Here is a 27,844-nt window from a genome sequence, read left to right as displayed (position 1 = left end):
TGGTCTGTTACGCACTCCACAACGTATTTTTCCAAGGACTCATAAGCTAGTCCAGGCAAGCTTCTATTTCATGTAGTAACTGAATGTGTATTAGTAATCCATATTGTTCTGGCCTAAATGTATTTGAAGTGGAAAAAATATGGAAGACGTACATCTTTAGTTGACAGATGTAATCAGAGTATCGCAATATTGACAATTTACTTATTTATAGGTAACAATTTAGGTTGTGAATGACCTCTGGAGTCAGTAATCTAACTTCCTTAGAACAGGCCTAATTTCAAAGTTAGTTCGGGCGCTCTGTGCCTTGGCAAGTGCTGAATATCTCCAAAGCTGAAATCCCCACAATCTCCTCTGCCGCTTTAATTCTCTCATAATGAAAATTGCTGAAATAGGCATCATTAAAACGTTCTTATAAAATCCAGCAAGGGAGAGTCATGACTGGGAGCGAGTAGAGACGTGTTGTGTGAATTTGTGCAAGTCGATTCATCTCTGTCTGACAGTAAGTGACCGAACACTCTGGGTAACTGTATTTTCTTGTATAAACTGCTTTGAAATGCACAAAGAATGGTTATTAGTAATACAGTTGCGTAAGACCCATTCATGTCACTTTTAGACTTCTTATGCTACCCCATGCTTTGAAAAGTCCTAGTGCCTGGCGGTCACTGCCCAAGTGTGAGGGAAAGAATTTCAGAAAAAGTATTTAAAAAAAAAAACAAAAACGAAATTGTTTTGTAACACGAGTAGAAGAACAAAATTTATCGGAGAATTGCAAGAAGGTGGGGGGGAATCTGCGAGCGTTACTCCAGCCCTCTAACTACACCTATCGCCGGATTCTTCACACCTCGGCAGCGCGGGCAGCGCTGTGGCCCCGTCCCCCCTCACGCTGCGGCACCAGGGGGCGCTGCCGAGGGCCGCCCCCCGCCGCGGGAGGCACCGCCCAGGGCGGAGGCGCTGCCGGGGCTGCCCGGGCGCCGCCTGATCGCGACGCGGCCGCGGCTGCGGGCGGTTGCGCGGCCGCGAGGGGCAGCGCTGGGCGGGGCAGGGCGCAGCCGGGAGCGGGGAGCCGGGGGCGGCGGCGGCGGCAGCGGGCGACGGCGGCAGCGGCACCGGGCGGGCCGGGGAGAGGGAGGAGCGGGGTCCTCGGCGCGCCCGGCTGAGGTCACTCTTTGTGGCTGCGGCTCGCAAGATGGCGCCGGTGCTGGTGGAGAAGAAGCTGCTGGGGCCGGACGGGCCCGGCGGTGCCGAGCTGCCCAGCGAGGAGGAGGAAGGGCAGAACCTGTGGTGAGCCCCCGGCGGAGGGAGGGAGGGAGTTGGGGAGGGGGGCACACGCGCGTCCTTCGTGCCCCGCCAGCCGGGCGTGCCCTGCCTGTCACGGCGGGGTCCCCCTGCCCCGCGGCGCCGCCCCGGCCCTGCTGCGGCGGGCGGGAGCCCCGAGCCCCGGCCGTGGCGGAGCGCAGCCCGCAGCCTGCAGCCGCTGCCAGGAGCTTCCCGGCCCGGGGGGGAACGGGGCCGGGATGGGGGCACAGCCGGGAGCTGGGTGGTGGTGATCGGGGGGTTGCAGGATGGGGCCTCGGGGAGTTAGCGTGTTGCTTTTCAGTCAGTTATCTGTTTAAAAAGAAAAAGAAACGCGTGTGAAATGCAGGAATGGATTGTGGGAAGAGTTAGTCATCAGCTGGGAAGCACTGCTAAGCCGTAACGTGAGCTCTGCTGCGGGAGAGCAGCTTCGGGAGGCGTCAGTGCCCGTGCTCTAGGTGCCACAAAAACTTTCCTCAAAAAGGTGGCAGGCTTCTGGGGAGGCCTTTTATTGAGATGAACTCAAATCTTTACCTGCAGCAAGCCCAGTTTGTAAATAGAACGAATGTGACTGGATTGGTCCGCGTAGATCTGCTGAGCTCATCAGCGCTGTCAGACGAGCGGTGCGGTGCGTGCTGCTGCCTGTGTGCAGCGTGTGCCTGTCAGCCTAACGAGGACGATGCTCTTTTTCTAGGTCTTCGATACTGAGCGAAGTTTCTACCCGGTCGAGATCTAAATTGCCCTCAGGCAAAAATATTCTTGTTTTTGGTAAGTAGCACATGCAAGCGTGAGGATTTTCTTCTTTTGGAAGAAGCAAAGCACATTGAAAACAATGGTGTGAACAAATTGACACATCATTTTGTTAAAATTAGCTTATGTAATATGATCTATGGCATTCTTGTCTTCAGGCTGGTGGATTTATTTTCTTTCTGGTTTATTCTGTTATTTTTATAAGATATATTTAAATAAATGGAATGTAATACTGAACAATGAAGCATATCTTTGTTATTGTTGTGTTATTATTGGTATAAGCTGCTGGATTTCACTGGAATGCTTAAAAGAATATAGTAAGTGTGGTCCAAAAATGTACAAAACCACTTCTGATTTCCTAAGCATGTTTTGGAAGTCGTCTCTACAAAGTTATAGTTAATTCTGAAACTGTCTTTTTTCTTTTTCTGTCTTTTTGTTTTCCTGTACAAACTTACTGGCAGGTGATGATGGTTCTGGTAAAACCACACTTATGGCTAAAATACAGGGAGCAGAGCATGGCAAAAAAGGAAGAGGACTGGAATACTTATATCTAAATATTCACGATGAAGACAGGGATGGTAAGTTTATTTTGAATGTAATCTTATTTCAGTAATAGCTGACCTGCTTTTTTATAATTCCGGTTTCATCAGAGCATTTTGGGTTATGCCCAAGTACCTAGTTCCAGTATTATTGGATATGTTTTATCAACTATATCATTTTCTTAAGTGAAACGCATTTTATTTTTGGACTAGTTTCTCCTTTTCGCCCATTTCACACTTCCCCTATGTAAGAGGTGAAAGTACACTTGAGCTATTGATATAGTTAAGGATCCCCATCTATTTTAGGGTAGATATGTTTCCTGATGTTGACTTACTAGTAGATACGTTAGTAGATAAGTCAGAATTAGGATTTTATTTTCTCAGAATGGAGCTTGTCTCTTTGTCCCTTGTATTTCTTTTTGTTGCTGTTAATGATACGTCTTTTCTAGTAGATGGGAGGCAAGAGACTGATACAAGCAGGTCTAACAATGAGAATACTGTTAGGATATTGTTAGGAAGGCTAGAGACAAGAAGAAATGAAGAGTGAGCTAATTATTCTCACTCATCAATCTTCCTCTGCCTATCTCATTTTGGGCAAAATGCTAGACCTCTTCATGTTAGTTTCCCTCCCCCAAAACTGGGAATGGTGGTCTTCCAATTTCTGACGTTCTGATTTTCCAACGCTGAAGAGGAAAGCACTGATGGTGGCTCATCCATCTTTCCTGAAGAAAGAGGAACTGGATAGATCCTAAAATGGTATTTTGGAAATGGAAATGCACTGCATAAGTGATTAAGTACCATATGTGTCTGGTTGTTATGGAGATTGGTCCTGTGCTCCTGTGGTAATAAACTGTCTTCAGATACTAGTGAGGCACCGTTAGTACACGAGTACATTGCCTGTGTCTTCAGTGACCACCTGACCTTGCAGTTCTTAAAAATCTTGTGTGTTTTAACTTTCAATGTTGAGGCCGTTCTTCGCTTTTTGAGGTTCTTACTGTACGTGCTTGCTCCCTGTGTATAATTGTCTTCTGTACTGTGTAAATAGTTCAGGGTGAAAAGCCTGCCGGTAGGGGTGTTAGGATAGCTTGTGGCATCGAGCTTCTTGCTATTGTAAGCAGGCAATTGCTGGGTGTGCTATTCTTACTGGTGCTATTAAACCTCAAGTATGTCTCCACTCTGGAACTATTTTGGGTCTGTTTGTGAGCATCTCTAAGTGATAAGTATTTGAGGTGATTAGGAGAAGCTTGTCATAACTCTTGTACCAGTAGCAGGAAAAAATGAGACCTTTTAGTTTATCAGACTCAGCTGCAAAATTCAGGTCTTTGCGCGTCCCTTTCATGGTTGTGTTAGGATCTAATAATATCTGCCTCTTTCCTTTTTGTCTCATTGGTGTCATCAGCAAGCAAAATAAATAGCAAAGTAGGTCAGGACCTCCTGGCAGGCAGAGTTAACTCTGACTTCTCTAGGACACACTTGGGTTCTTTAAACTTGTTGCATGCTTCAGGTGTGTGTGTGGTCAGACACAGATGTGGGAGCAAGCCCATATAATTGTCCCACAGTTCTTGCAAGTCATAAAAAATTGAAGATAGGTAATCAGGAGCTTACTATCACATACCCATTTTTGAGGCTGTCTGCTTTTTATTATACCCCAGTCTCTGAGACCAGCAAACCACGAAGATTTCCATGGGTGTCAAGCCAATCCTTGTGGGTGAAACTAGTGGAATAGTGGAGTCAAGATCTTGTCAGCTTCTTTCCCAGATGCTGGAAGGCTTCTTTGCTTTTTACCTTTTTTCTCTTCATTTCAGAAGAGTTTATTCTTTCCAGGGAAAATAGTTTGGTCATAGTGCCAAGTTATTATCTACCTCCCTTTGGAAGTCTTGAGGGAAATCTTATGTGTTGCTTCTTATTTCTACTTCTCCCCCTCCCTTTCCTGTCTCCCTCATTAAGGGATATTTGAATCTGGCTCCTCCTTTGTCCTACGCTTAAAGTAGAGTCATAGAGTTACTACTTCATGCTGGGTCACACAGGGTGCATAATTTAGTTTCCTTTTTGTCTTTTCCGCTAAGAAAAGTTACACACATTTAAGAAAAGTTAAATAAATTTATAAAAAACACTTTGTTTTTGTTTGTTTACGAACCTCTGTGCCTGATACAGGTGTCCACTGACTTCTTGTTTTTCACCATCACTGCCTGTTTCTTGGCAGTGCCTCACAGCTAGCTTGGATGCCAAGATGCACGTCACTACTACCTTGGTAATTAGCTGGTTCAGTTCTGTTTCTGCCAGATTTTAGTTGTTCAATGTAACATGCGCTACTTTGGTCCCTAGGTCTCAGGATAACTTAGAATAAGTCCACTACTGAATCTCTGCCTGAAAAATCTTCTCCTTAGGGTACAATCCCCGATTGTGCCTAGGCTAAGGCATTTGTTCAAGAAGAGGCTTGGGGACGCCTGACAAGCAATCCTGAGAGAGAGAGGATTCTCCTAGATCATTAGCCTCAGGTACAATATCTTTGGAGCATATGGCTTCTACATATGTGACACCTTAGTTCATCTGGATGAAAGCACTTAGAGTGCTAACTGTAGAATTCATAGAACATTTAATAACCTTGGAGCTCAGGCCCTAGATTCCTCTTAGTGGAATTTCCCAGGGAAGTGGTAAGTCTCACTTTATTGCCTTACTTTATGATGAGCAGACATCTTGTGTCTGTGCTCACTTTTGAGAGCAGAGAGTCTTAATTGGTAGGATATAAAGGGGGGCTCTGCATCATTTTGTTACAGGGTACGTTTTCCTAGAGTAGCTTTCAGAGTGTCTTATGGTCAGAGTTAAAGCGAGGATGTGCAGCAGTGGAGTGAGGCAAACTGTATCAACTGCTCAGGTGACTGGTTTGGTAGCAGTGATGTCTGGGCTAACAGGCAATTATAAACACCGTGGAGGTTTTTGAGTTGGACTGCCTCAGATTGCAAATGCAATAGAGTTGGCTCTGGCTGTACCAAACATGCAGGTGAGGTACAGCCCTTCTGTTGTGGTGCTCCTCCTTGTAAGAAAATGAAGTAGTCTTGTTTCTTTGCCTCAGGTTTGGACTGGCCTCAGTCACACCATGCACACGTTCCAGTTGAACTGGTTGTTCCAGAGTGAGCCAAGTGCTGATGGTACACTGGTTTCCAATGGGAGACTTTTTTTTTTGTGTCAAGATCTTTAAAGTCATTCTCTTGAAAATGATTTTTTCACCATTTTGCTTCTTCTTACGGCTTGGATAAGGGATATAATATCTAATTACCACTGCTACGTTTTGAATAAATACAGAAGATGTAGTTGCAGTTCACAGAATCAACCATCTACAGCAAAATTAATCAGAGATGGAAAACGCTTTTCAGGGCTCAAGGGATAAGGTATTGACAGGATTTAAAATGTAATCTTGGCAGCTATTTTAATAGTCTTTAGTTAGCAACACCTGTTATTCCAACAGGATCTGATAATTGTTTGCTCTGTTTCGGTATCTTATGTCATAGGCGTTACGAAAGGTCCAGTTAACATTTGCATCGGGTGACTAATTGGGAGCTTGATGTGGTGCTGACAAAGTTGAATTTGCTGTCAAGTCCTTGCCAAATTGTGAACAAGCAGTACTGTATTTTTAAGTGTTTAATACTCATAGTAAATGTAAATGCCAATCTGTACCTGGTGCTTGCCTTTCTTTGTAAGAAAGGAGGAAACCTTGTATTTTCCTATGAAGCTATCTTTAACAGACAAACAAAAAAACAACCATTGTGTGCTGTGAGCGTTAGGCTTTAGGCTTGCAGTCACCCTGGCAGATGGATTTCATCTGAGCGGTAATTCTGCTGTGTGTTCTAGTTCCACTATATTCTAGATGTTAAGTAGAAACTAAACCCTAGGACAAAGGTGTTTAGTAAACAAAACCTTCATAACCTTTAGATTTTGGCTTAAAAAAGTGACTTAAAATCAGTGAATTAAGGGGTTTGTTAATTTTTGTTGATTACTAAGATGTGAAAGTCTTTCCTGTGACTCTCTCAACAGAAGAAGCTATCAAAGTGCTGTTGAGAGTTGTAAGTTTCCACAGATTGTGGATAGACTTAAGATAGTTCTTTAAAACTTCACATATTTGCTTCAAGAAGGCATTGTGCTATCAAATGTCTACTAATAATCTGTAGCTCATGGAAGGCCCAAGGAGTTGTCCACTGGTAGATTTTTGCTTCTGGGAATGCACAAAGGGGTGCAGGGGTAAGAGTCCTGAAGAGATGTTTGATGTACCCTTGTGATTGTGCTCACATTGTGTTCTAGCTTCACTTCTTCTTTTCCAAACTTTGACCAGACTTTCCTTCAGTCCTTAGAAGCCTTCCAACAGCTTTCAGTTTGTGCATCCAGTGCTGTGAGATTCCTTGCTGGTTATCAGTGAGGCAGTCTGCTGCAGTGGGGGGAGAAGGAAGGTGAAAGTAATTGCTGCATGGTGTATTTCTTAAGTACACAATAATGGTTATGTTTACTGCAAACAATAGCATTGAAGTGCACAATTGGAAGTAAAATATTTAAGTTAAAAACATGATTTTTGGGCTGTTTGGTGATGACTGATGTTTGAATAACTTAGGATACTGTAGGAGTACTTAAGCAGGAGCGTAACAGAGATGCTAAAGGAAGATTGCACACATACAGCATCTTGATGTAATCTGGGCTGCTCAGAGATGTTGTTGGAGACCTTATTAGCAAGGGTTGTATGCGCATTTCTGTGCTCATTTCTCATTCCAATCTCTCTAGTCAAGTTTTTGCCTTTTTCTAGAGACAGTGATTTTGATCCTGATGGATTCGTATGTTATGACCTGATTCTTAAGATAGGCCAGCCACAGAGACTGGATGTAGTGTGTGAAGTTGAGAGGTTTGGAGCACATGACAGGGTAATACAGGGGGCAACAAGCTGGAAGAAAAAATCAACCCTGCAAGCCCTGCAGCAGTTTTGAAAATACGTACTCTACAGTGACTGGTTTGCTGATCTCGTACATAATAATTCATAATTCACCTCTCATCTGTAATACTTGCGGAGACCCATTGTTCTCTCTGGACAACTATAAGAGAATGGAGAGTATTTTGGAAGAGATAGTAGGATGAGACTAGTGGATAGAAACAAAGGGAGTTGGCTTTTTTTTTTTTTTTTTTTGAGGAGAAGGCTTCTGAGGATAATATAATTTTTTATTTATTTATTTTTAAATTTGAGTAGAATTGTTTATCCAGAGTGCCTGAAGCATGGTTCCTAGATGATGCTCTTTTTTTTTTTTTTATTGCCAAAGTTCATGTTTGGGTCCAAAATTCTCATGCCAGCTGTCTGTTCCAGCTGATTATTTCCCCTCGTGTTTCAACAAAAATTCTTCAACCACTATCAAAATGCTGTGGGGAGAAACACAAAAACTAAAAACCAAATCTTTTGTCTAGTACTGATTCTACAAAGAGGCTGTAAGTAGAAGCCAATGTTAAGTCACTGTGAATTAGGAGCATATAGCACAGCTTTAAAGTTTGGTAGGCTTTATGTTTATCCTGTGTTTGGCTCCTCCTACTCCTGTGCTAGAAACCAAAGCTGCTTATTGCTTGTATCTTGTTTGCAGCTTATGTTTGTTGTAAGATGTCTTCAGTATGTTAAAACAGTGTCTGAGGGACACTTAGGGCTTCCCAGCTGAGCTCAGCTATACTGTAACTCCCTTTAGAACTTGGAATTACATTTGTGTTTTATGTATCCTTGATTTACTTGTAATACCCGTGCTTAAATTGAGGAGTGCTGTGCAGTATCTAGAAACTGTTGTGTCAGCTGTCATTAAGAAAAGCCAAAGAACCAAAGTTACCTGTTAAAAATATTCTGAACCAAGAAAAGTCCTCTCAAATGGAAGCATCTGCCAAATAACTTGGGCATTTATATATGTACCTGAGTTAAAAGGTAAACCATCAAGATCTGCTGCTAGCTGGGCTGTGGTCTTTGATGTACACACTGATGCACACTCCTCTGTTTGCTTACAGACTAGCAAAGCAACGAGTTGGCATCAATTGAGCTTCAACTGTGCCTTTTCTTTTCAGATCATACCCGCTGTAACGTTTGGATTCTGGATGGAGACTTGTACCATAAAGGGCTATTGAAGTTTGCTGTTTCTGCAGAATCCCTGCAAGACACCATAGTGGTCTTTGTCGCAGATATGTCTAGACCGTGGACTGTTATGGAGTCTTTACAGAAATGGGCCAGTGTCTTGCAAGAACATATTGATAAGCTGAAAATTCCTCCTGAGGAGATGAGAGACATGGAACAGAAGTGTAAGTGTTTGTGCATCCCTACGTTCTTGCCCATTTTTCTTTTCTTTTTTTTTTTTTTTAACTAGCTTTTGCCACTCTTTTTGGTAATGATAAATTTCTTCAAATTATTGTTTCAAGAGTGAGCAGAGTAAGAATTGCTTTGAAGTTACAATGGCAACTCAGATTTGAATGGACTGTTAGGCTTTAAAAGAACTCTCAGGGTATTGCTGTGCTAACAACATTTCAGGCGGATTAATTTTCTATATTCCTTGGAAAAATGAGATCTTGATGATTTAATTTTTAAAAGGCTGTTTCTTAAGCTAGCTATATAGAATCACTATTTTAAAAGTAGTGACAAAGTTCAGTAGCAAAGTGCTTTGCTTTATTGTGGTATCGTAGCCAGGTCTCATTCCCTATTGTACTTGTCTTCCAGTAGGTCTCGTTGCCCTCGATTTTCATGAGCCTCAGACCATGATCCTGGTACATCTCACTCTTGCCATTCCTACCCTGTGACACTAGGAATGTTGTATAAATTAGGCTTCTTTACTGGCATATCTGTGGCAGGAAAGAATTTGGCACTAGCAGTCGCTGCTGCAGTATTATTTTCGGCAGCTTCTTTTCTTTTCTAAAATAGTTTTGAGAGTTTTTAGGGAGTTTTTCTGTATCCATATTGAATTACTCCAAAGTAAATTCCTTCAGTGGAAAGTCCTTAGCAACATGTTCCTTTTTCAACTCAATTATAGATTCAGGCTGGTTATGGGTGGTTGTTGCCTTTTTTTTTTTTTTTTTTTTTTTTTTTTTTTTCTTTTCCTTCAGGGTTGGTTGCTGGCTGCACTGGAGTGTTTAAACCTTGCAAATACTGTCTAGTAGCTTCCTCAGATTCACTTTAGGGAGCAGTGTAATCTGTTTGGCATGTGGGCATTCAGATGTATTTGTATAGCTGATCTCCTTTCTGAATGTTAAATACTGCTTTCCCAAAAGGGTTCTGCCTACAGCATACTAGTTAAAAGTTTATACTTAATGATTGAAACCATCTGGGGTTTGATCATCAGGCTATATTAAAAAGCAAAACAAATACATATATATATTTTTTTTGGGGGGGGGGAGGGAAAAAGCATTATTTTGGGGGGAATGGGAGAAAGGCAGTTCTGGTCTCAAAATACAGCAGCTAACCTGATTTGCATTTTTTAAGAGTCACATGAAACTTTATGGCAACCAAAATAAATCTGGAGTTCTCTGTGCATTTGAAGTTGAATTTTGAAGAGAAAAAATGTTTTCAGCCTTCGCTACGTGCCCCATGTGGAGGAGCCAGTTAGAGTTGTGGCAAAGCTTTGTCACCGTGCTTGGAGAACTCAGGAGGCATTCCAGTAGTGCTGTCTTGGAGATTTCTAGCTGGAAGGACCTTAAAAATTCCTAGTTTCTCGTGCTCTTTAATGGAGTTGAGGGAAAAAGAAATTTTGGGATTTGTTTTACACACTTGTAGGACTCTGCTGCCATCGTATGGCTGAGCAGTGAACTTCAGTCTAATACCATGCAGGTAGAACAGGGGCTGCCTAAATGTCTTCTCTTCCCAAATTCCCTCGTGCTTCTTTTCACGGTCGCTGTGCAGGAGAGTTGCACCATCTCCAGTGCTTGTCTTTTAACTTCTTGCAGAACTTAAAGGCCAGATGTGAGCTCAAAACTTTGGTCACCGTAACTTGTAATTCTCTTAACAGCAAATTGTGCCTGATAAATCCCTGTTATAGTTGTGGCCACATTAGCATAGCTGCCTTGAGAATATAATGCATGCATGCCTGAAGAATGCTTTGTGACTATAGTCCTCAAAAAAGTCTACATCAGCAAAGTTTTCCTTACTAAAATACTCTTGCCCTATGCTTTCTGAGATATGCTGACACTTAGAAAGTAGAGAATCCACGGTGTGGCAATAGCCCAAAGTGGAAAAAAAGGATGATGAAGCGCAGCTGTAAAGTGGGCAATGAAAACACAGGGACAGGGTGCAGAGTGAAGAGCTGTGTTAAATTCGTGCCAGTAAAGCCCCGGTGCAGCATAACACTACATGAAGGCACGTATATATTTCTTGATTTCAGCTTATGTGACCATATGTTCTTATGTTTGATTCTAGATGTAAATTGGGCATGTGGACCGAGCTGAATGTCTGCAGCGCTCCCACTAGCTACTGCGCTCAGCTGAAGTAATCAGTAGTTGCTGTTGACTGCAGGGGAACATTTTCAAGTGTCCATGTGAAGTGTTGCTAGGTTGTTTCTCCATCACTAGGATGTTATTACCGGCTTCCAGAAAACCTTCTGTTAGCTCACCATTCCTCACGGAGTTGAACTTTGGACTGCTTGTCTTGGCTTTCAAGGTTTTTTTTTTGTGGCCTCTCTCCACCCAGCCTTTTGTCTTGTGTTTGCACGAGTCAGTATCTTGTGATAAGTGTTCAGTATCTCATGATACTGCCTTCTGGCTCTGCTGGGTGGGTGACGCTGGGCTCCATCTGGTTCATGGGAAGCCTTTCCTCTGTGTTAGAGAGCTTCCAGAATGGGAGACAGGACACCTGTATGGAAGTAACAGGCAGCCTTGAAAGAAACTGTTTCTTTCTGAATTATTTTAAGTATACAAAGAACTTAGTTGTCTGCACACAGTCCTATCACTGAGCTGCTCTGCGGAAATGCCTTGCTAAAAGCTTTGCTAGTGTGGATTTAAACTGTGTCAATTCCGGTGTTCTAGCTTAATTCATATTCTAATTCTGATAAATCATTGCTTGAACAAGACATTAAATTATTTAAGGGAAGGTCTATGTTTTGCTTCCGTACTTACATCAACCCAGCAGAAAAACAACTAACAAAAATTAGGAAGTGCAGAACTGAAATATACTTGTAAAGTGGTTATTAATGGTATTCAAGATACTTGCATTCCAAGCCAAAGGCTTGAAATGCAATAGTGTGTATCTGACAGTTAAACAGTGTCCCCTGCTCAGGCTAAATTATTTTTTTGTGCCTTTTTTGTGTCTTAAATAGAGCTGAAGGAGTTGTTAAGCTAAAGTGGATTATGTGGAGGAGAAAATGTTTATAGCTTGCTTTAAAGAAGGGAGGAACTAAGGGTTTATGTGGTCTGTTTGGATGCATGATGAATTTCAGGTCTGTTAAAGGTCTGAAAGTGGAGATAAAGTGAGACAGTAACAGTAATGGGAGGTAAGGAGAAAAAGTATTAAATGTCTGTGAGGCAGAGATGCACTGTAGCAGAAACGATCTTGTATTTCTACTAGAAATTGTTGCTGAGAGGTAGGCTGATAGCATGTGTGATGCAAGTTTACTTGGCTCTAACCAGGCTAAATGTTGAATGGGGCTCGGGATTGAATGGAAGTCTTGAAAAGTTGTTCAGGAGCCCGTCGCTAGCTGGCATGTGAACCACTTGAAGTAGTTGTGCACGGAAGCGAGATCCAGTAGGTCGAGCTTCGCAGCGCTGCTTTTTCCTGCTCTCAGCTGTACTTGCTCAGCAGATGCCCTCGCTCAGTGGAGCTGGGCGTGTGTTCCGCAGCCATTCCAGCCGCCGTGAGGGATGGATGCCAGCTCACTGCCTTGCTGCCAGCACAGCAGCAGTCGTCTCCACGGAGCTGTTTTGTTGTTTTGTTCCCTCGTGCGTGGCTCTGCAGGGAGAGAGAGGCGCAGCCTTGCTGGTGACAGCTCTGCCATGGTGGTGTTGGGCCACAAGCGAAGAGCTGAGAGCCTCAGCGTTGGGGTGCTGCTGATGTCCTGAATGACGGCTTGTATCACGGGGTCAGCCATAGGTTTCAGGGGAGGCTTTTCCTTCCCAAACTTTGAGGGGTTTTATATGACTAAATAACTTTGTAAACATTTGTTTTCTTCTCTGTTGTGACTGAAGTCAAGCAAGCCAATATTGTCTGATGATAAAGCTGTAGTAAATTGAGACCAGTATTGCCAAATGTCCTCTCACATCTGATGAAGGTAACAAGGTTTATCTGAAGGATTGCAGGGGACATAAATGGTACTCTGTGAACTGCTAAAATACACTTGACTTCAATAGTTTTTGTTTGTTTGTTTTCTTACCCTGAGCTAGGAACAATCTGCTTGGCTGAGTAATGAAATTAAAACTTTTTTTTATCATTTTCTCCTAAGTGCTTTGGAATTAACCAGCTTTCCGCAATGGTCAATAAGCACATTTAATGTGCAGCATATATAAGGGAATAGTTTACATTTCCAGTTACTGGGTGTGAACCAGTACTAGAGGAAAACATCTCTTTAAAATCATTGTGGTTTCTTCTCCACCAGAAGGCACTGCCTCCCCAGCTTTACAAGTAACTGGATTCAGTGTTTTGTTTTTTTGTTAATTGGTTCCTGGGAGATACTGAATTGATGGTTCAAGTAAAAGTCCATATTTAAAGATTTTTTTAAGCTTTGCTCTGGACTTGAGCTCTCTTGTTTCCCACAACAGTGACACAATTTGATATTTCTGGTGAAAACTGTAGATTGTACGGCTTGGAACAGGATTGTTTTTTCTGCTTTGTGCTTCCTTCCACATCCTGTCCTGTCACAGAAATGTTCCTTATTTTGGAAAGGTGCGATGACCTCATACTGCAGGCTCTGCATTACAAACTTCTGAGGCTATATGGGTTCCCAAACCTCAGATATATCGGATGGCCCTGTCATGTGGCTGCACGTACCGAACAACAATCTCTTTGTCCATGTGCTGGAGATTCGGAGCTTTTACCAAGAGTTCTCCTCACTGTACATGCAGTCTGCTCTCACCATAGCTCTGGTGATGCTCTGTGCAATAAAGGTGCCTTCACAGGAGCAAGTCGTGGAGCTCTGCGTGCCCCTGTGCTGCATGCTCCCCGTGGCTGAGCCAGGAGGCGGCTTGGGGCTGGGGTGCGAGGCAGCACCTTCAGGATGCACCATGCTGGGGCAGGTTTGCTTGGGCTCTGGCTTTCATCCTCAAAACAGACATTCAGGGACTAAGTTGCAGCCCAGCTTTGATAAAGGACCGTGTGGGTCCCAATGTGCCTCAAAAATGGTGATAATACTATTTCTTAGGCACTTCAGTGTTTGATAGTATTTGCTATTTTGGAACATTCATCCACAGAATAAAAACAGAAAGCACATCTGATTTTCTCTGGACTCTGGTAGTTTTGCAGAATGTAATTGAGTCTGTTCAGATAACATTTACAAGTCACTGAGTATGTATTTATGCAGTGTATATTTTATATTTCTAGCATTTGGCTCATGTAACAGAAATGTAGAGTAACAGAAACTTAAACCGAGTGGTAGTTTCTAAGTTTAGTACAATACAAGTGGCTGTTTCAGCTTGGTGTTTTCTGTGCCCATTTACATTTTCGTCATGCGTTCTTGCAAGACCAGATGCGGATTGCACAGAGTATAGGTTAGGTTGCTAAGCTAAATTTACATTTTCTTTTGGGAACTCGACTATAATGAAATGTACTGAAATGACAAATGTGCATTTGTGTATACCATAGCTCTTGCAGCTAGTTTTGCTGGTGTGTAATGGCCCCAAATTGCATTTGATTTACCTTTTTTTTTTAAGTTCTGGGGGAGGAGAGTTGTGTTTGAAGGGGCAACCAGGCTTGAGCTTGTACTTTGTAGAGGTTTCTAGGTAGGAATAGATAAAATTACTTTAGGTCATATTAATTCAATTTTTCTTAAACAAACAAACAAACAAAAAAACTAGTTCCTTTGTTTTGTCTTACAAATATCTCTATCTCTATAGTTATAAAGGAGTTTCAAGAGTATGTAGAACCTGAAGAAGGCTACCAAGGATCACCGCAGAGAAGAGGCCCTTCTGGCCAAGAGGATGAAAATGTTTCTTTACCACTTGGAGAAAATGTGCTGACTCACAACCTCGGTATTCCTGTGCTGGTAGTTTGTACAAAAGTAAGTTTCTAGTTGTGTTTGCCACTGTGGAGAAGTTTAATTACTCGACACTTAGAACCTCTGCTTTATACAGACTTGCTGAATTAATTCTAGATTTCTTTTAAAAGTAAGTTGCTGACGTCAGTATCTATTTTTAGTTTTGCAGAAGGGTAATAACCTTATTTAGTTCTATGATAATTAGTTTATCTTTGGTTTTATTGTTGGCATTTTAGAACAAAAGGATGAGAGTAAATGTCTTCAGAACATTAAGGAAAATGCAGACATGTACTGGTATTAAATTTTTTACTTTTTAATGTTCATTATATATATTTACTGGTAATAATTTTCTTTATCCTTTTCTTCCAGTGTGATGCAGTGAGTGTACTAGAGAAGGAACATGATTACAGAGAAGAACACTTTGACTTCATTCAGTCACACATTCGTAGATTCTGCTTACAGTGTATCCTTTCCTCTAAAGAGATTTACTGAAATCTGGAAGCAAGAAAATTATGGTTTAGTGTTGAATTGTGCATAAAATCAATCTGAGAAATTGCACTTCAGAATTGCTTGGTATTTAGGTATTTATTAAGTAGCATTTGTTGTTTTAGAAATGTTTGAAGATGTATAAAATTACAGTTTTGAAATTGTGCATGGGATTTTGAGCTTTTCTTCTTTTTTGAAAGATTTGTCTTTTATTTTGTAAGGTGTTCTTCTTTTTTGGGTGGGGTTGGTTTTCTGTGGTTGTGTGTGCGTTTTTTCCTTCTGTTGTTGCTTGTTTGTTTTCCCTCAGAACTTACAGTTTTTAAGAGCCTGGGAGGGTAGGTAACTTCTGTGTATGTCCCCCCTTCCTTTCCCCAAATGCTAAATGGCTATAGCTTTTGCGTTTAATTACTTCTCAAACGTAGCTCTAGTAGATATGTGACCATTAGGCCTCTGTTTTAAAATTACTAATGTCATTTAAAACCTGTATCTTATATGTTTTTCCTTAAATAAGTAATCAGATGGAGCTGCCTTGATTTATACATCGGTTAAGGAGGAAAAGAACCTTGATCTGTTGTATAAGTACATTGTACATAAAACATACGGTTTTCAGTTTACCACACCTGCCTTAGTGGTAGAAAAGGATGCAGTTTTTATGTAAGTCCATTGTAAAAAACAATCTGAAATCATATTGAACTCTACACATAGATGAGGGATCTACATCAATTATTTTGGTACATTATGTTTTTAAGCTGGAAATTGAATGTGAAATGCTATGCTAAATTTAACTTAGGTACTTTAAACAAGTATCTTCGTTTTCTTATTTTTTTTAATGAGCAGAAGGTCCACATTGCAAAAGTAGCCTTTGAAAATAATATTCAACGAAATAAATGAGTTTTTAGGGGTTGCAGTTTTTAGCCGTTTTTCATATCTGTGATATACTTCTAAATACCTCTTTTCATTATTTATTCTTAGTCTTGTTTTAAACTGAAGTGACTGACTACATCTTTTGAGGGACTTCAGTACATACCTATTGTACTTCCAGCAAATCAGAAGTATCTTACATGCACCACCTTTTCGGTTTTGTTACTTTGGATAAAAGATATCTGGAGTATACAGGCTGGTTCTGAAAGGAAAAATAAGTAAACCTGAATGGCTTGTAATGTTCAAAATGATCTTATGTGAGTCTTACGAAGCCATGGTTTAAGTAAGTGTAGTGCATATTACTTGAGAATTCAGCTGAGAATTAGGACTGACCTTGGCTAAGACTGCCTTGTTCAGGTAGCGGGCAGTAAATGATTGGTCTCTGTAGACATATTTCCTGTGGCTCAAAAGGCAAAGCTTTCCTTCAATTCTTTTTGTAGACCTGCTGGTTGGGACAATGAAAAGAAAATTGCCATTCTACATGAAAACTTCACAACAGTCAAACCAGAAGATGCATATGAAGACTTCATTGTAAAACCTCCTGTAAGAAAGGTAGGAAAGGTTGAACTTTTCCCTCCGCTGTTCCCTGACAAATTAGTTATTAACAGCCAGTCAGGCAAACAGTACAATGTTGAGGAACTCTAAATCTGTTTTTTTTTTTTTTTTTTTCCTGTATCCAAATGTGTAAAACATCAGGCTTTCATTTTCCACTAGCTTGAGATACTGCAAGCAAACACTGCAGTCATTCACTCTAGTGAATCAAAGGCAGTCCAAAAATATCCATTTGCACGTTAACCTTTCTGGATGTGCCATGCAAAAATGCTTTTTGAAAACAGAATACTGTTCTAAGGCTTCAGCAGTTTACACATACGGACACGTAATTGAGGCTATCACATAGCCAGAAGACTTCACAGTAATTTCAGGTTTTGTTTCTAATAAGAAAAAATTTTTTTCAACAGTTAGTCCATGATAAAGAGCTGGCAGCAGAAGATGAACAAGTATTTCTTATGAAGCAACAGGTAAGAATGGAAGAATTAAAAAAAAAAAAAAAATCCTTACTAATAAGATTTTACTTGAAGTTCTCCATTGATGCCTTCAGTGTTCTATTCCTTTTTTACTTTACAAGACGACAACTTCTCAGTTTCTCTTCTCACATTTGAATGTGATTGTGAAGTAATAATTTTATGTATATAATTAGAAAATATAACCACTCATTTTGGCAAACTGGAAGTATGATCAAAACAGAAATCATTTACATTCTAAAGGAGAAGAGTAAGAAGATCATTTGAAATTTCACAACATACATAGGTTGATCTGTAAAATACAAGTACTTGAAAAACATGTCTTAGCGTTGCAGTTTTCCTAGAGCTGGATACTTGAAAGATTTTAATGTGTCAAATTTGTCCATGCTGTATCTTATTTTCTTATGTTTATAACAACAGCTCTATTTTTTTGAAAAATAATAATAAAAAAAAAAATAAAAAAAAAAACTCCCTAAAAAAATTTCTTTATAATTGATTAAAAATATCATAGAGGTTGCAGACTTGAGTGTCTGTGGTTCTGGCTTGTAGTTCTGGAATGGCTGCATAAGAAAAAGGACTGAGGCATGTTTTTTCTTTATAACTAGTGGTATTTCCTCTAGTAATAAAGTTTGGAAGTATATAAATATCAAAGAGGAAGTCTATAAATATCAGAAAAGTGAATGATGAAATAAATTAATGGTTAGTAAGCTTCAATGTATTTTATTCCTTTGTAGTTTCTGGAAAATAATTAAAATTCTTAATATGTTGTTTTTGCAGTCATTCCTTGCCAAACAGCCAGCAACGCCTACAAGAGCATCAGTAAGTAGATCCAAGAGAAGAGTAGGAGGTGTTTTGTTCCTTTCTAGGGAAAAGGGAATGATTCTAACATGCAGAAGCTCATTTTATAAATGTAGCATGTAATTACAGATACATAATCTTTCCAAACAGTGGAAAATGCAGAAATATATGGCGATATTTTATGTTGCTTAAAAATTATGTCATTCTAACTCACTGTGGAAACGTTAAAAATATGTGATGATTTTTGAACTGAAAATTTCCTACTCTTATTCTTTCTCTTAGTGGAGGTTATGTGCCCAAAATAGCCTGTGTTGATATGAGTATATTTTTTCTCCATTGGTAAAAGTGCCAATACAAAGGTTAAAAAAGTAATTTGTACGCAATGTTGCATTTGCTTTATGTAAGTAGTCTGTTTAATTAAGTGATTTGGAATTTTTTAAGGAATCTCCTGCAAGAGGGCCTGCAGGATCCCCAAGAACTCAAGGCAGAGCTGGACCCGCCAATGTACCCAGTGCCTCACCAATAACATCGGTTAAGAAGCCAGATCCAAATATTAAAAGTATGAATAAGCATTTTACTTTTTTTTTCATGTGGTGTTTCCCTTAGAAGAAACACTCCTCTTTTGCAGAAAGACTCTGGTATTTATTTACTAATGGCATAGTGTCGATTTAACAACAAGAATGAATTTATGGTGTAGATTCAGTTTTTTTTTTTTTTAGTTTTGTTTTATTCTGTGTCATTTCTGTAACTTGAAGTTGAGTTCTGTTATTGCCAAGCAGTGGGACAGAGTTCAAACACATTAATTGTTTATGTTGCCTAAATATATTTATTATATGAATCAGTTGGACTATTGGAGTGGAAACTGCTTTAAACTCCACACAGGTTTATACTTGACATACTTGACTCTGGAATCCACAATGAAACCTGTTATTCTACTAAATCCTCTCCAGAATGTTACTTTCTCTAGTACCTGAAATAATTTGGAAATTGCACCCTTCCCCCTTCTTCAGCACTAAGATGGGAATTCCCCATTGTTGACTGGTGCCTTTCCTCATAAAATAGAGCTCTGCGTTATTGAATGGTTTTTCTTCTCTGTGCATTAAGGAAGTAGGTAGGACAAAAATTTGTTTTGAATTGCGCACTTTAGTACCGTAGTTCATTTAAAATGGATAACTTACTCAGCCAGTTCAAGATCATGGCATTGCTCTGTAACTAAGTTCTGGTTTATGGAAAGTAGTGCAGCATGAAAGACTGTTCTAAAACTTTTGTTCAGTTTATTTGTAAATGGATTTACAAATCTTTAAGTTGCACCATGATACTTCACACTTCGTTTCTTGGCTTTCTACATTTAGAAAAAGCAAATGGGTACAAATGTTTAACTTAACATTTTGTGTCCCTCCATCCCAGAAGAGCAGTAATGTGTTTTCAGTCGTCTCTGACTTGGCCAAAGAAAGCAGAAGGACTAGTGGCTTAAAACTGAGCAAGGGAGAGACTTTCCTGTATTTGAGTTTTATTTCTTTGATTGGTAAGAGTGTTAGATGTGTATAGAAAAAGTAAGTTCTATCATTAACCAGCATTAATTATTCTGTCATGTTTATGTTTGGTTTTTGTTTAGATAATGCTGCAAGTGAAGGTGTTTTGGCAAGTTTCTTTAACAGTCTCTTGAGCAAAAAGACTGGTTCTCCTGGAAGTCCTGGTGCTGGAGGAGTGCAAAGTACAGCAAAGAAATCAGGTATTGCATCTGTTACTGCAGTCTGTTCCTGTATTTTTAGTACTTTATTTGGTCCTCATTGGTCTAAATGTGTGTATCCTTTAAGCTGTTCAGTTAAGTGTCAGAGCATGACAGATAATACAATGCCGAAATGTGCAGTCTCTTAAAGGATTAGATTACTGCAACTTCATGACTCAGGGCTTCTGTTAAACTTGCTGTAACTCATCTCTCTGAGTGAAATTGTACTGCTGGGATATAAATGACATCTAATTATTGATTGTATTCAAAAGATGCTAATATTTTACATTAGAATTCCTTGCCTTCCTGACACTTAACTGCTGCTTGAAAGAAATGTGTTTTATTGGGTTTAGTGTGTAGTTGCCAATCAAATTACTGAAATCTCTCCAGAATTCAAGTTTAAACAAATTGCTTGTTATGGCAGCTTGAGGTTATTCTGTTGTTAAGTATCTAATATTTGATTGTGATCCAACCCAACTTATAACTGATTGAGTGGATTTGTTTTGTGTGTGTGTGTGACTGTATTGTATATTTACTGATGAGCAATTACACTATTTTAAGTGGGAATAAGAGAAATAGTATAGTATATAGAAAAAAATCAGAATAGTATATAGAAAATTAGGTGCTCTAAAGTGTATGGTTGTTCCACCCAATATTAGAAAATTCACTTATTTTGTTGATTACTTAGCTGTTCCTTTTCAGTATTGACATTCCCACCACCACTTGTATTAAGGAGCTTACTTCCAGAATGATTTCAGTACTAAGTTTTTGGTAGATGTTCTACTTCAGATCTCAGACTTGGGAAATTATGTGAAATTTAAAAAGAAAATCTATACCAGACAGTGAGTATGTAACTATTAAGAGGTCCTGAAACTATCCGTGGAGTAGGTGGAGAAGGATTTTTTTTTTTAATTGAGAGGAGTTTTACGTGACATTTCATAGTCTGAAAGCTCAAAAAATGGCTAGAATTTGTCTTATGGTAAGTCTACTGTACTTTTTCCCCTCCATTTATAATAAATTTTTCTAAATCTCTTAAATAGATCTTATTACATTTATTTACTAAAAAAGTAAAAACAAAATATTTGTGTTACATTCTCACTTCATTTGTTTAACATAATGTTACAATTACACTTACTAATTTCTGCCTCAAGCTAGAGAGCCCTCTTAATTTAAACACTGAAGGGCACCCCCCACTTCATCCAGAGCAGCATCATGCTCTTAATTGCTGAACTGTCCTACTTCTATAAAAAACAGTTAGACATAATGGTTAGGGGTTATTTCATCCATGTTCTTTACTTAAAGCAGAATCAGTTATGAAGTTCCTGACTGGTGATGTAAAAGAAAAGAAAGAAACTTGGAAATAACAGATGTAATGTCATCTTTCCAGGAAGTCTGTTCCAGTTCTTATTTTTTACTGTCTTACAGTCAGCATCTCTTTATCTCAGCACTGTTTGTCTTGCTTAAGGGAGACAGAGATCAGTGTATCCTATATTTCTTTGCATCAGTCTTCTGAATATTTAAAAACTGTTAGCATTTGTCCTGTGACTCTGTCTGGATCACAGAAACAGACTTCTGTCAGCCTTTCCTCATAGGGCATATCTATGGCTCTGATAATTCTTACCATTCTGTGGATTGCCTCCTCAGAAGATCTGTTAATTTCTATGCTCAGAGATGAATACAGTGCTTCAGACAAGGCTTTGTCAGCCCTAAGTAGGGGTAACTTAATCTGTGTTATATATTGTGCTCATATTTAGACATCTCAGCGTGATGCTAGGACTTTTTGTCTGTATGATATTAATCAGGATTTGTTACAACAAAACAGCAACTTTAATGTAATTTCTGCCTCCTAATTGTATGTTTGATAGTCTGTATCAAATGACCTTAGTATTTCCAAAGGCGCTGTTTTTTGCTTCATCGTCGTTTTGCATTCTGTTACTATGCACAGCATTGACAATTTATATAAATAACTTTTTATCTCCAGTCCTGTCATTTGGAGTTCTTTGTGGTGTCTTTGAGCATGCTTGCTGGCATACCTGATAAATTCAACAGTTGGACAGGGTAGATTACTAGTCACTATTTTTAAACAACAATATGGATAATTAGTGGGTTATTTTGTGGGTGTGTAGTTCATTTTTCTGAAATACCAAGACTTCTTTTTTCTAGTTAATTTACATGAAGGTTGTGTGAGATGGTATGAACTATTCTCCCTTCTCCACAGGAGCTGTTATCCTATGATAGAAAGAAATCTTGAGTGGCTTGACACAGCTTGTTGGTAACAGATCCATGTTATTGTGCTGCTAGGCTGTTTGTAAGCATCTAAAACATCATTGCAGTTTCTGGAGAAATACTAGAGTAAAAACTAACTAGTCTGTAACGGGCTCACATCTTGCAGTCTTCTAGAACATCCTGTGTGTTTCAAGAGTTTTCAAAGGTGGCTAATGACTGTGTAGTTTTCTTTTGCCAGCATTAACTTCTAATTTAAATAGATGATTCCTCTCCTGAGACATCTAGAGACAGCAGTCATATCAGTTCTTAACTTTTTTGTGTCGTTAGACTAAATTAGACAATTTATCCTCTAGCCTTCTGTTTAGAGTTCATCTCTTTTCCCTGCTGGTTTCTTCTTCATTAATTGCCATCATTGGCTTATTTTTCTCCAACATGAGTGGTTAGAATTTTATGCAGCACTCCAGATAAATTTCACTGTAGTGCCTGCTGCAGCATCTCTCTTTGCTGAAAGTACGTCTGAATGATCTCAAGATCGCGGTTGGCTTTTCTTGGCTGCATCAAGCTGGCAGCTTGCGCTTGTCCCCTGACTTTCTGAACAGAACAGTCGACTTTCACTCATGAGAGAATATGCCTGGTCCTTGTCAGCTGATGTTCTCATATCTTACATTCAACTATGACATAATTAAACAGTACTGAGAAGGTAAGCACTCCTTTGTATCTGAAAAGCTCTCATTGTGTTTATAAGGAACCCGGTGTTGGTGATAAGATTACTTGCTCTTTTGTGGAGGAGTTCAGGAGGATATTTTAAAATGACTTGTGGGATTAGGACGTCTTATTTACGGCAGCCTGTTCTGTGTGAATAAAAGTACTGAAATGATCTTTGTGGCGATTTTAAGTGCCTAACCTAAACTCTTTGAAGAAACCTAAATTTGCAGAAGGTTTCTCCCACCACTATGCGTATCTTGTGGTTGGAATTTCGAGATTATGGTAGGTTGAGGGAGACGTTACAGATTTCAACACACTGGTCAGCCGAACTGATAGGTTTATGAAGTGTCAACTCTTAATGTGAGAGAACTCTCTCAAATGCAATGTCATGTCTGTTTCCATGCTGTGCAACTTCACATGTCCAACATGCTTTTATGTTGCTGGACTGTCTGTTTCCATGTGTAAACCTTGAAACTCAAAAAGCTTCAAATGATGGGTTCTGTGCTGGATTTTTTTTTCTTCATGGACTTGTTGGTATAAAAAGTTATTTTATTTCTATATACAAGAAGATACTTCCACGTTCTAAGGTTGCATTTACCCTTCCTGTGCAAAAGATGAAGAACTCGGGTTCTTGGCTCTCACTCCATTCTGGGAAGGAAAATGCATACAATTGTATAGCACAGATCTAATTGACTGAGGCTACTACCATCTTGGACAATACTCTTGTAGGGAAAGTGAGAGCAAATATCAATTTAATTTATGATGGAGAGTAAATTTTAATTTTCTTAATCACAGCTGTGTATTTCTTCTCCGTTGAAAAGTAACCACTTCTAGTGGCACTAAACAGGAGTATGTGAACCTACATGTCACTGAATAGCTTAGCAATGGCTTACTTGTGTAATATGAGGTAGTTGCAGGAGACAGCTGCTTGGTATTATTTTGGAAAATTAAGGATTCAGTTCATTTGGCATAAAAATGCCACAGTTTATGTTTAGACCTACTTTTGTCTGAGAGGGGTTTTTTTCCTGACTCAAGGTGCCCTTAGTCTACAAAGGAAGTTTTTTGTGTTATAAATTATAAATATGTTACAGTTAATTTACTAATTCTTTAATTTTGTTTATTTACTGATGCCTTGAATAGATGCTATTAAGAATACCATGGCTTATGATTAGAGTTTAAATCTAAAACCTTTACGGTGATTAAAGGTAGCCTTTTAACTTAGTTATGTCTTTGTACTTTGGAAAAAACACTTAAATCTCTAACAGTCAAATCTTGCCTTCCTAATGTTTTCAGCATGTACCCTGGAAAAAATCCACCTAATATTTCACACACATTTGAACTAGAAAACAGATGCTTGTTAAATTCTTTGGCTATGTAAGGAAGCTGTACATGGTTATATAATCTACTTTTTGTCTAAAAATATAGATTTTTAATCTTAAATGCTGGTATGCTTTGAGCATTAGAATATAATGTTCCAATTTTAGTGATTAATTTGTCTGTGGGTTTATAATTTTCAGAATGAGGGAATTAAACTGTAGTTCAGTTGGAGAATTGTTAAAAAGCTTTGAGTCTAATATAAAAATGTAAGAAATGCTGTTCCATGAAATACTTCAGTGTGTCTGGTTTCAATTGAAGAAGTCCTTTGAAATGATGGCTCTGAGATATTAAATGAATATGCAATTCATGTCCCCCTTTTTAAGAGAAACATTGTCTGCAGACATAAAAGAGTTAGTTGTTTAATACTGAAACATAGCAAGTATGACCAAACAAATGTGATTTTTGTAGCAGGTGTCCTACATACCTCAGAGAGCTTGTGGTTAAAATCTGGGTTTAAATAAACTCCTTGCTGTGTGTACTAATAATAGAATTGTATACAGTTGATTTTTATAGAAAAGTCTATATGTGGTTGTTTTTAAAATGTCAATTGCTCTAAAGTATGTCACAGATATTTTGATGCTTTGTTTTTCTGTAATTCAGCATTTTGTCTCCTTAAAGTGAATCAAATCTTAGTATATTGGTTTTTATGTAGATATTGCATTGCATTTACTCGGGCTCTGTTCTTGGGTAGGTAGGGAAACAACAAGCAATTAGATACTATATTGACATTGACAAATGATTTTATCAATAATTGTACTCATCAGTAAGAACATTTCATTGAAATGAGATTGCATTAACCTTGCCTTTTTTTTTTTTTTTTAGGACAAAAAACAGTTTTGACAAATGTTCAAGAGGAATTGGATAGGATGACTCGCAAACCAGACTCTATGGTAACAACAAACTCTCCTCCAACAGAGAATGAAGCTTGATAGCGCTTAAAAACACATATGTAAATGACCAAATAACTATGTATATTGATCTGATAAGACCAGGAATTTTCTGCTATGGCAGATGCTATCAGTTTTCTTGGGGCAGGGGAAATGAGCTTACTATGTCATTGCCTTGTCCCAGTAAAAAGTGCACATTCAGGAAGTTTGCATATAAAATCCCTCAGTATAAGATAACCATTTAGAGTTTATATAGGGCAATTCTTTTGGTTTTTGAGGTAAGCAGGTGCAGCTGCATTTCCTGTTGTGAAGAGCACAGAGAAGTAAAATGCAGAATTCTTACTAAAATAATACTACTGACTGCACAGAAGACAAGGAAGAGAAATGAAATCTTTCAGAGTTACTGGAATTGGCTACTCATATGTTTGCAAATGCATTAAATACTTGGAAAGGTGGTGGTGGTGCTGTAACAGAAAACTAATTAAGTGAAAGAAGCCTGGGCAGGGAATGGAGCCCTAAAAGGGGAAACAGATTTGGGTCAGTAAGAAACTAGAATGTTGGATTGACTGGAGAGGAGCAATGTTGTTAAATCCTGTGTTTCACATAGGGTAAATAATCACTGTTTTAAAAAGACTACTTTACATTGGAGAATTCCAGGCCAAACACTAAGCATCATGGGAGTTTATTCTTGTTATAAGTCTTGTTTTAGTTTAAAAAAAAAAGTCTAAGTGTGGATGCCCTTGCTGGTGTAGCTGACAAAGGGAGAAACTATAACTTGTTTAGATCCAAGTGCCTGGCACAGCGTGTCTTTAGAAGGTGCTTGAACTTTTTGTGCACTGTAGTACAAACAGTCACTGTTTGGTTTTATTTTAAAATCGGTAGTTTGGCAATTTGTATTTAATTTTAAGTCCTGTTTTCTGATAGCTTCTGCCTTTTTTACGCCAAGAGGCTAGCCTATGAAGAATGGTGGGTGACGTATCATTTTCCCAAAATGAAATGTGCTACAGAATACTCAGTATTTTTTTCTTACTTTTTGTAACTAAATATTAGCTACTAAGCTAAGATTGATTCCTGCCTTACACCTGTGGAAGTTGTTAAAAAAGCTTTCAAGGCCCTTGTTCCAACTACATCTGCTGCAGGTGCAGCCAACTCCAAATCTGAAGGTAACCTAAAAAGCACGAATGTGTAAATGATGAACATAGTTGATAACTTGTTTTGCATTTTTTTTAATGTAGCATTTCATTTGGAAAGATGGGTTGTGGTTGTCCCCGTTGCTGTAACGGAGCTCTGTCCATGGTCACATGAAACCATCATTCTATAAAAACAAACGAAACTGCTATGGTTACTGAAATGGCACTTTGATTTTATATACGGTATGCTTGTTTTACATGTACACACTACCATAAATTAAAAATACCAAGCATATTCTGTGCTCTTAATGTTGAAGGGAAAAACCACAATTTGAATTATGCAGAGTTTACTTTTTATTGATATGAACTTGTTGTACTAAATCTGATGTCTGGATATAACTTCCCTAATATATACTGTTACTTAAATATACAGAATTAGTTTGACCACTAACACAGTACCGGATGTTAACTTCAAATCCTATGTTATATCAAGAGGCTGTTCTTTTAACTCTGTCTAAGCATTATCTAGGAAGCTAAGAGTATTTACTTGCCTCTTTGACAACCGTTAACATAAGCATGTTATTTGTGCCAGTTTTTTGTTGAAAATATTTTTTTACTTTTTTTTTTTTTTTTTTTTTTACTTTTTTAAATAAAAGGTATGACCTGAAGTTATACAATTGTCTAGATAACAGACTAAGAATGTGGATAGCTGGTGGGCTACGTGGATATACTTCCTGGTGTAATGGGTGCCAGTTGCAAGTGACCACACCAGAAATAATTACACTGTCCTTCTGACACTAAGAACTGAGATGAGAAACTAAAACATCAAAGGCATGGCAGGAAAATTGGAAAAGTGTGTGATTGTAATGGGATAGAGTTTGAAAACCTCAGTCTGAAACTGTATTTTTGCCATCTAACCTGGTAAGCACTTTCTCTAGCAATATGGCTAAAACAATTGAAGTACTTTCTGGTTTTATAAAAATATTAAATATATTTAAATTAATCAAAATTGATAATGTATGTTAACCTATCAGCCTTGCAGAAAGATGCTTCTGACAAAACAGAAACAGATTTCCAGTTTCTGATTGCAAGTGAATGCTCCTAGTTTATTGAAAGAGTTATGTAGCATCCTGTGGTTGCCAAAGTCTGTCAACTTTGGTGAGCTGCACAGTTGTTCTTCTGGTGTCTTCAAGCATTGGAACCAAAGGCCAAATTGCAAACAGCCTTTACATTTTCAAGTGGAACTTCATTTTATTTGCAGATACACTTGTATGGTAGACTGTTTAAACTATTATATGACTATATTTATATGCATTATAGTGACTGCATCTACTGTTCATGTTTAAACTAAGAAAACAAAAGATGAAATCATTCAACTTGAAGCAAATATAAAAGTTTAAAGATTGGCCCTCCATAAAAATGCTGTGGTTATGCTGCTTGATTTTAAGTTTGCACTTTTTTTTTTATTGGCTTTTAAAAAAACTGTTTAAACTGAACAGAATTTCGTATTTTATTTAATTTAACTACGTTGAAAGTGACTGCTCTGTACATCATGAACTTAACAATATACATGCTGTAAATGAAAGTTCACTGTCCTGTATACTAAGGGTTTTGTGTTTTTTTTTTTGGTTTTTTTTTTTTGGTTGGATTTTTTTCCACCTTACAATTAGGACTGCAGATGTATGAAACAAACCTTAGTCCAGTTGTATGGCTTTAACCAGGTGCAGTATGCAGTCATGTGGAATCTTGCTTTCTAGTGCTGGCAAAATAAGGACATCTTTAATTACTGGCTTCAATAAACACGAATCCAGACTGCTTTA

General features: G+C 38.7%; 1 protein-coding gene across 1 annotated transcript; it reads left to right on the top strand.

Annotated features, from left to right (window-relative positions):
- Window positions 1–996: 996 nt before the first annotated feature.
- Window positions 997–27,844, top strand: DYNC1LI2 (dynein cytoplasmic 1 light intermediate chain 2). Its single transcript, XM_068693730.1, has 13 exons — window positions 997–1,281; window positions 1,988–2,061; window positions 2,505–2,621; window positions 8,652–8,882; window positions 14,604–14,767; window positions 15,113–15,206; window positions 15,748–15,883; window positions 16,591–16,702; window positions 17,110–17,169; window positions 17,950–17,991; window positions 18,412–18,529; window positions 19,586–19,702; window positions 24,830–27,844. The coding sequence occupies exons 1-13, from the start codon at window positions 1,187–1,189 to the stop codon at window positions 24,934–24,936; spliced, it is 1,467 nt and encodes a 488-aa protein (XP_068549831.1). The 5' UTR covers window positions 997–1,186; the 3' UTR covers window positions 24,937–27,844.

The sequence above is a fragment of the Anas acuta genome, chromosome 10 (genome assembly GCF_963932015.1).
Source record: "Anas acuta chromosome 10, bAnaAcu1.1, whole genome shotgun sequence".
Taxonomy (NCBI): domain Eukaryota; kingdom Metazoa; phylum Chordata; class Aves; order Anseriformes; family Anatidae; genus Anas; species Anas acuta.
This window is presented reverse-complemented; position numbering and strand designations above follow the sequence as displayed.

Bases quoted from the DNA above. Each gene is read 5' to 3' on its own strand.
- DYNC1LI2 (XM_068693730.1), top strand. From the start codon at position 1,187: ATGGCGCCGGTGCTGGTGGAGAAGAAGCTGCTGGGGCCGGACGGGCCC. The intron at 15,884-16,590 runs GTAAGTCCATTG...TTCTTTTTGTAG, and splicing joins GAAAAGGATGCAGTTTTTAT to ACCTGCTGGTTGGGACAATG. The intron at 19,703-24,829 runs GTATTGCATCTG...TTTTTTTTTTAG, and splicing joins AAGTACAGCAAAGAAATCAG to GACAAAAAACAGTTTTGACA.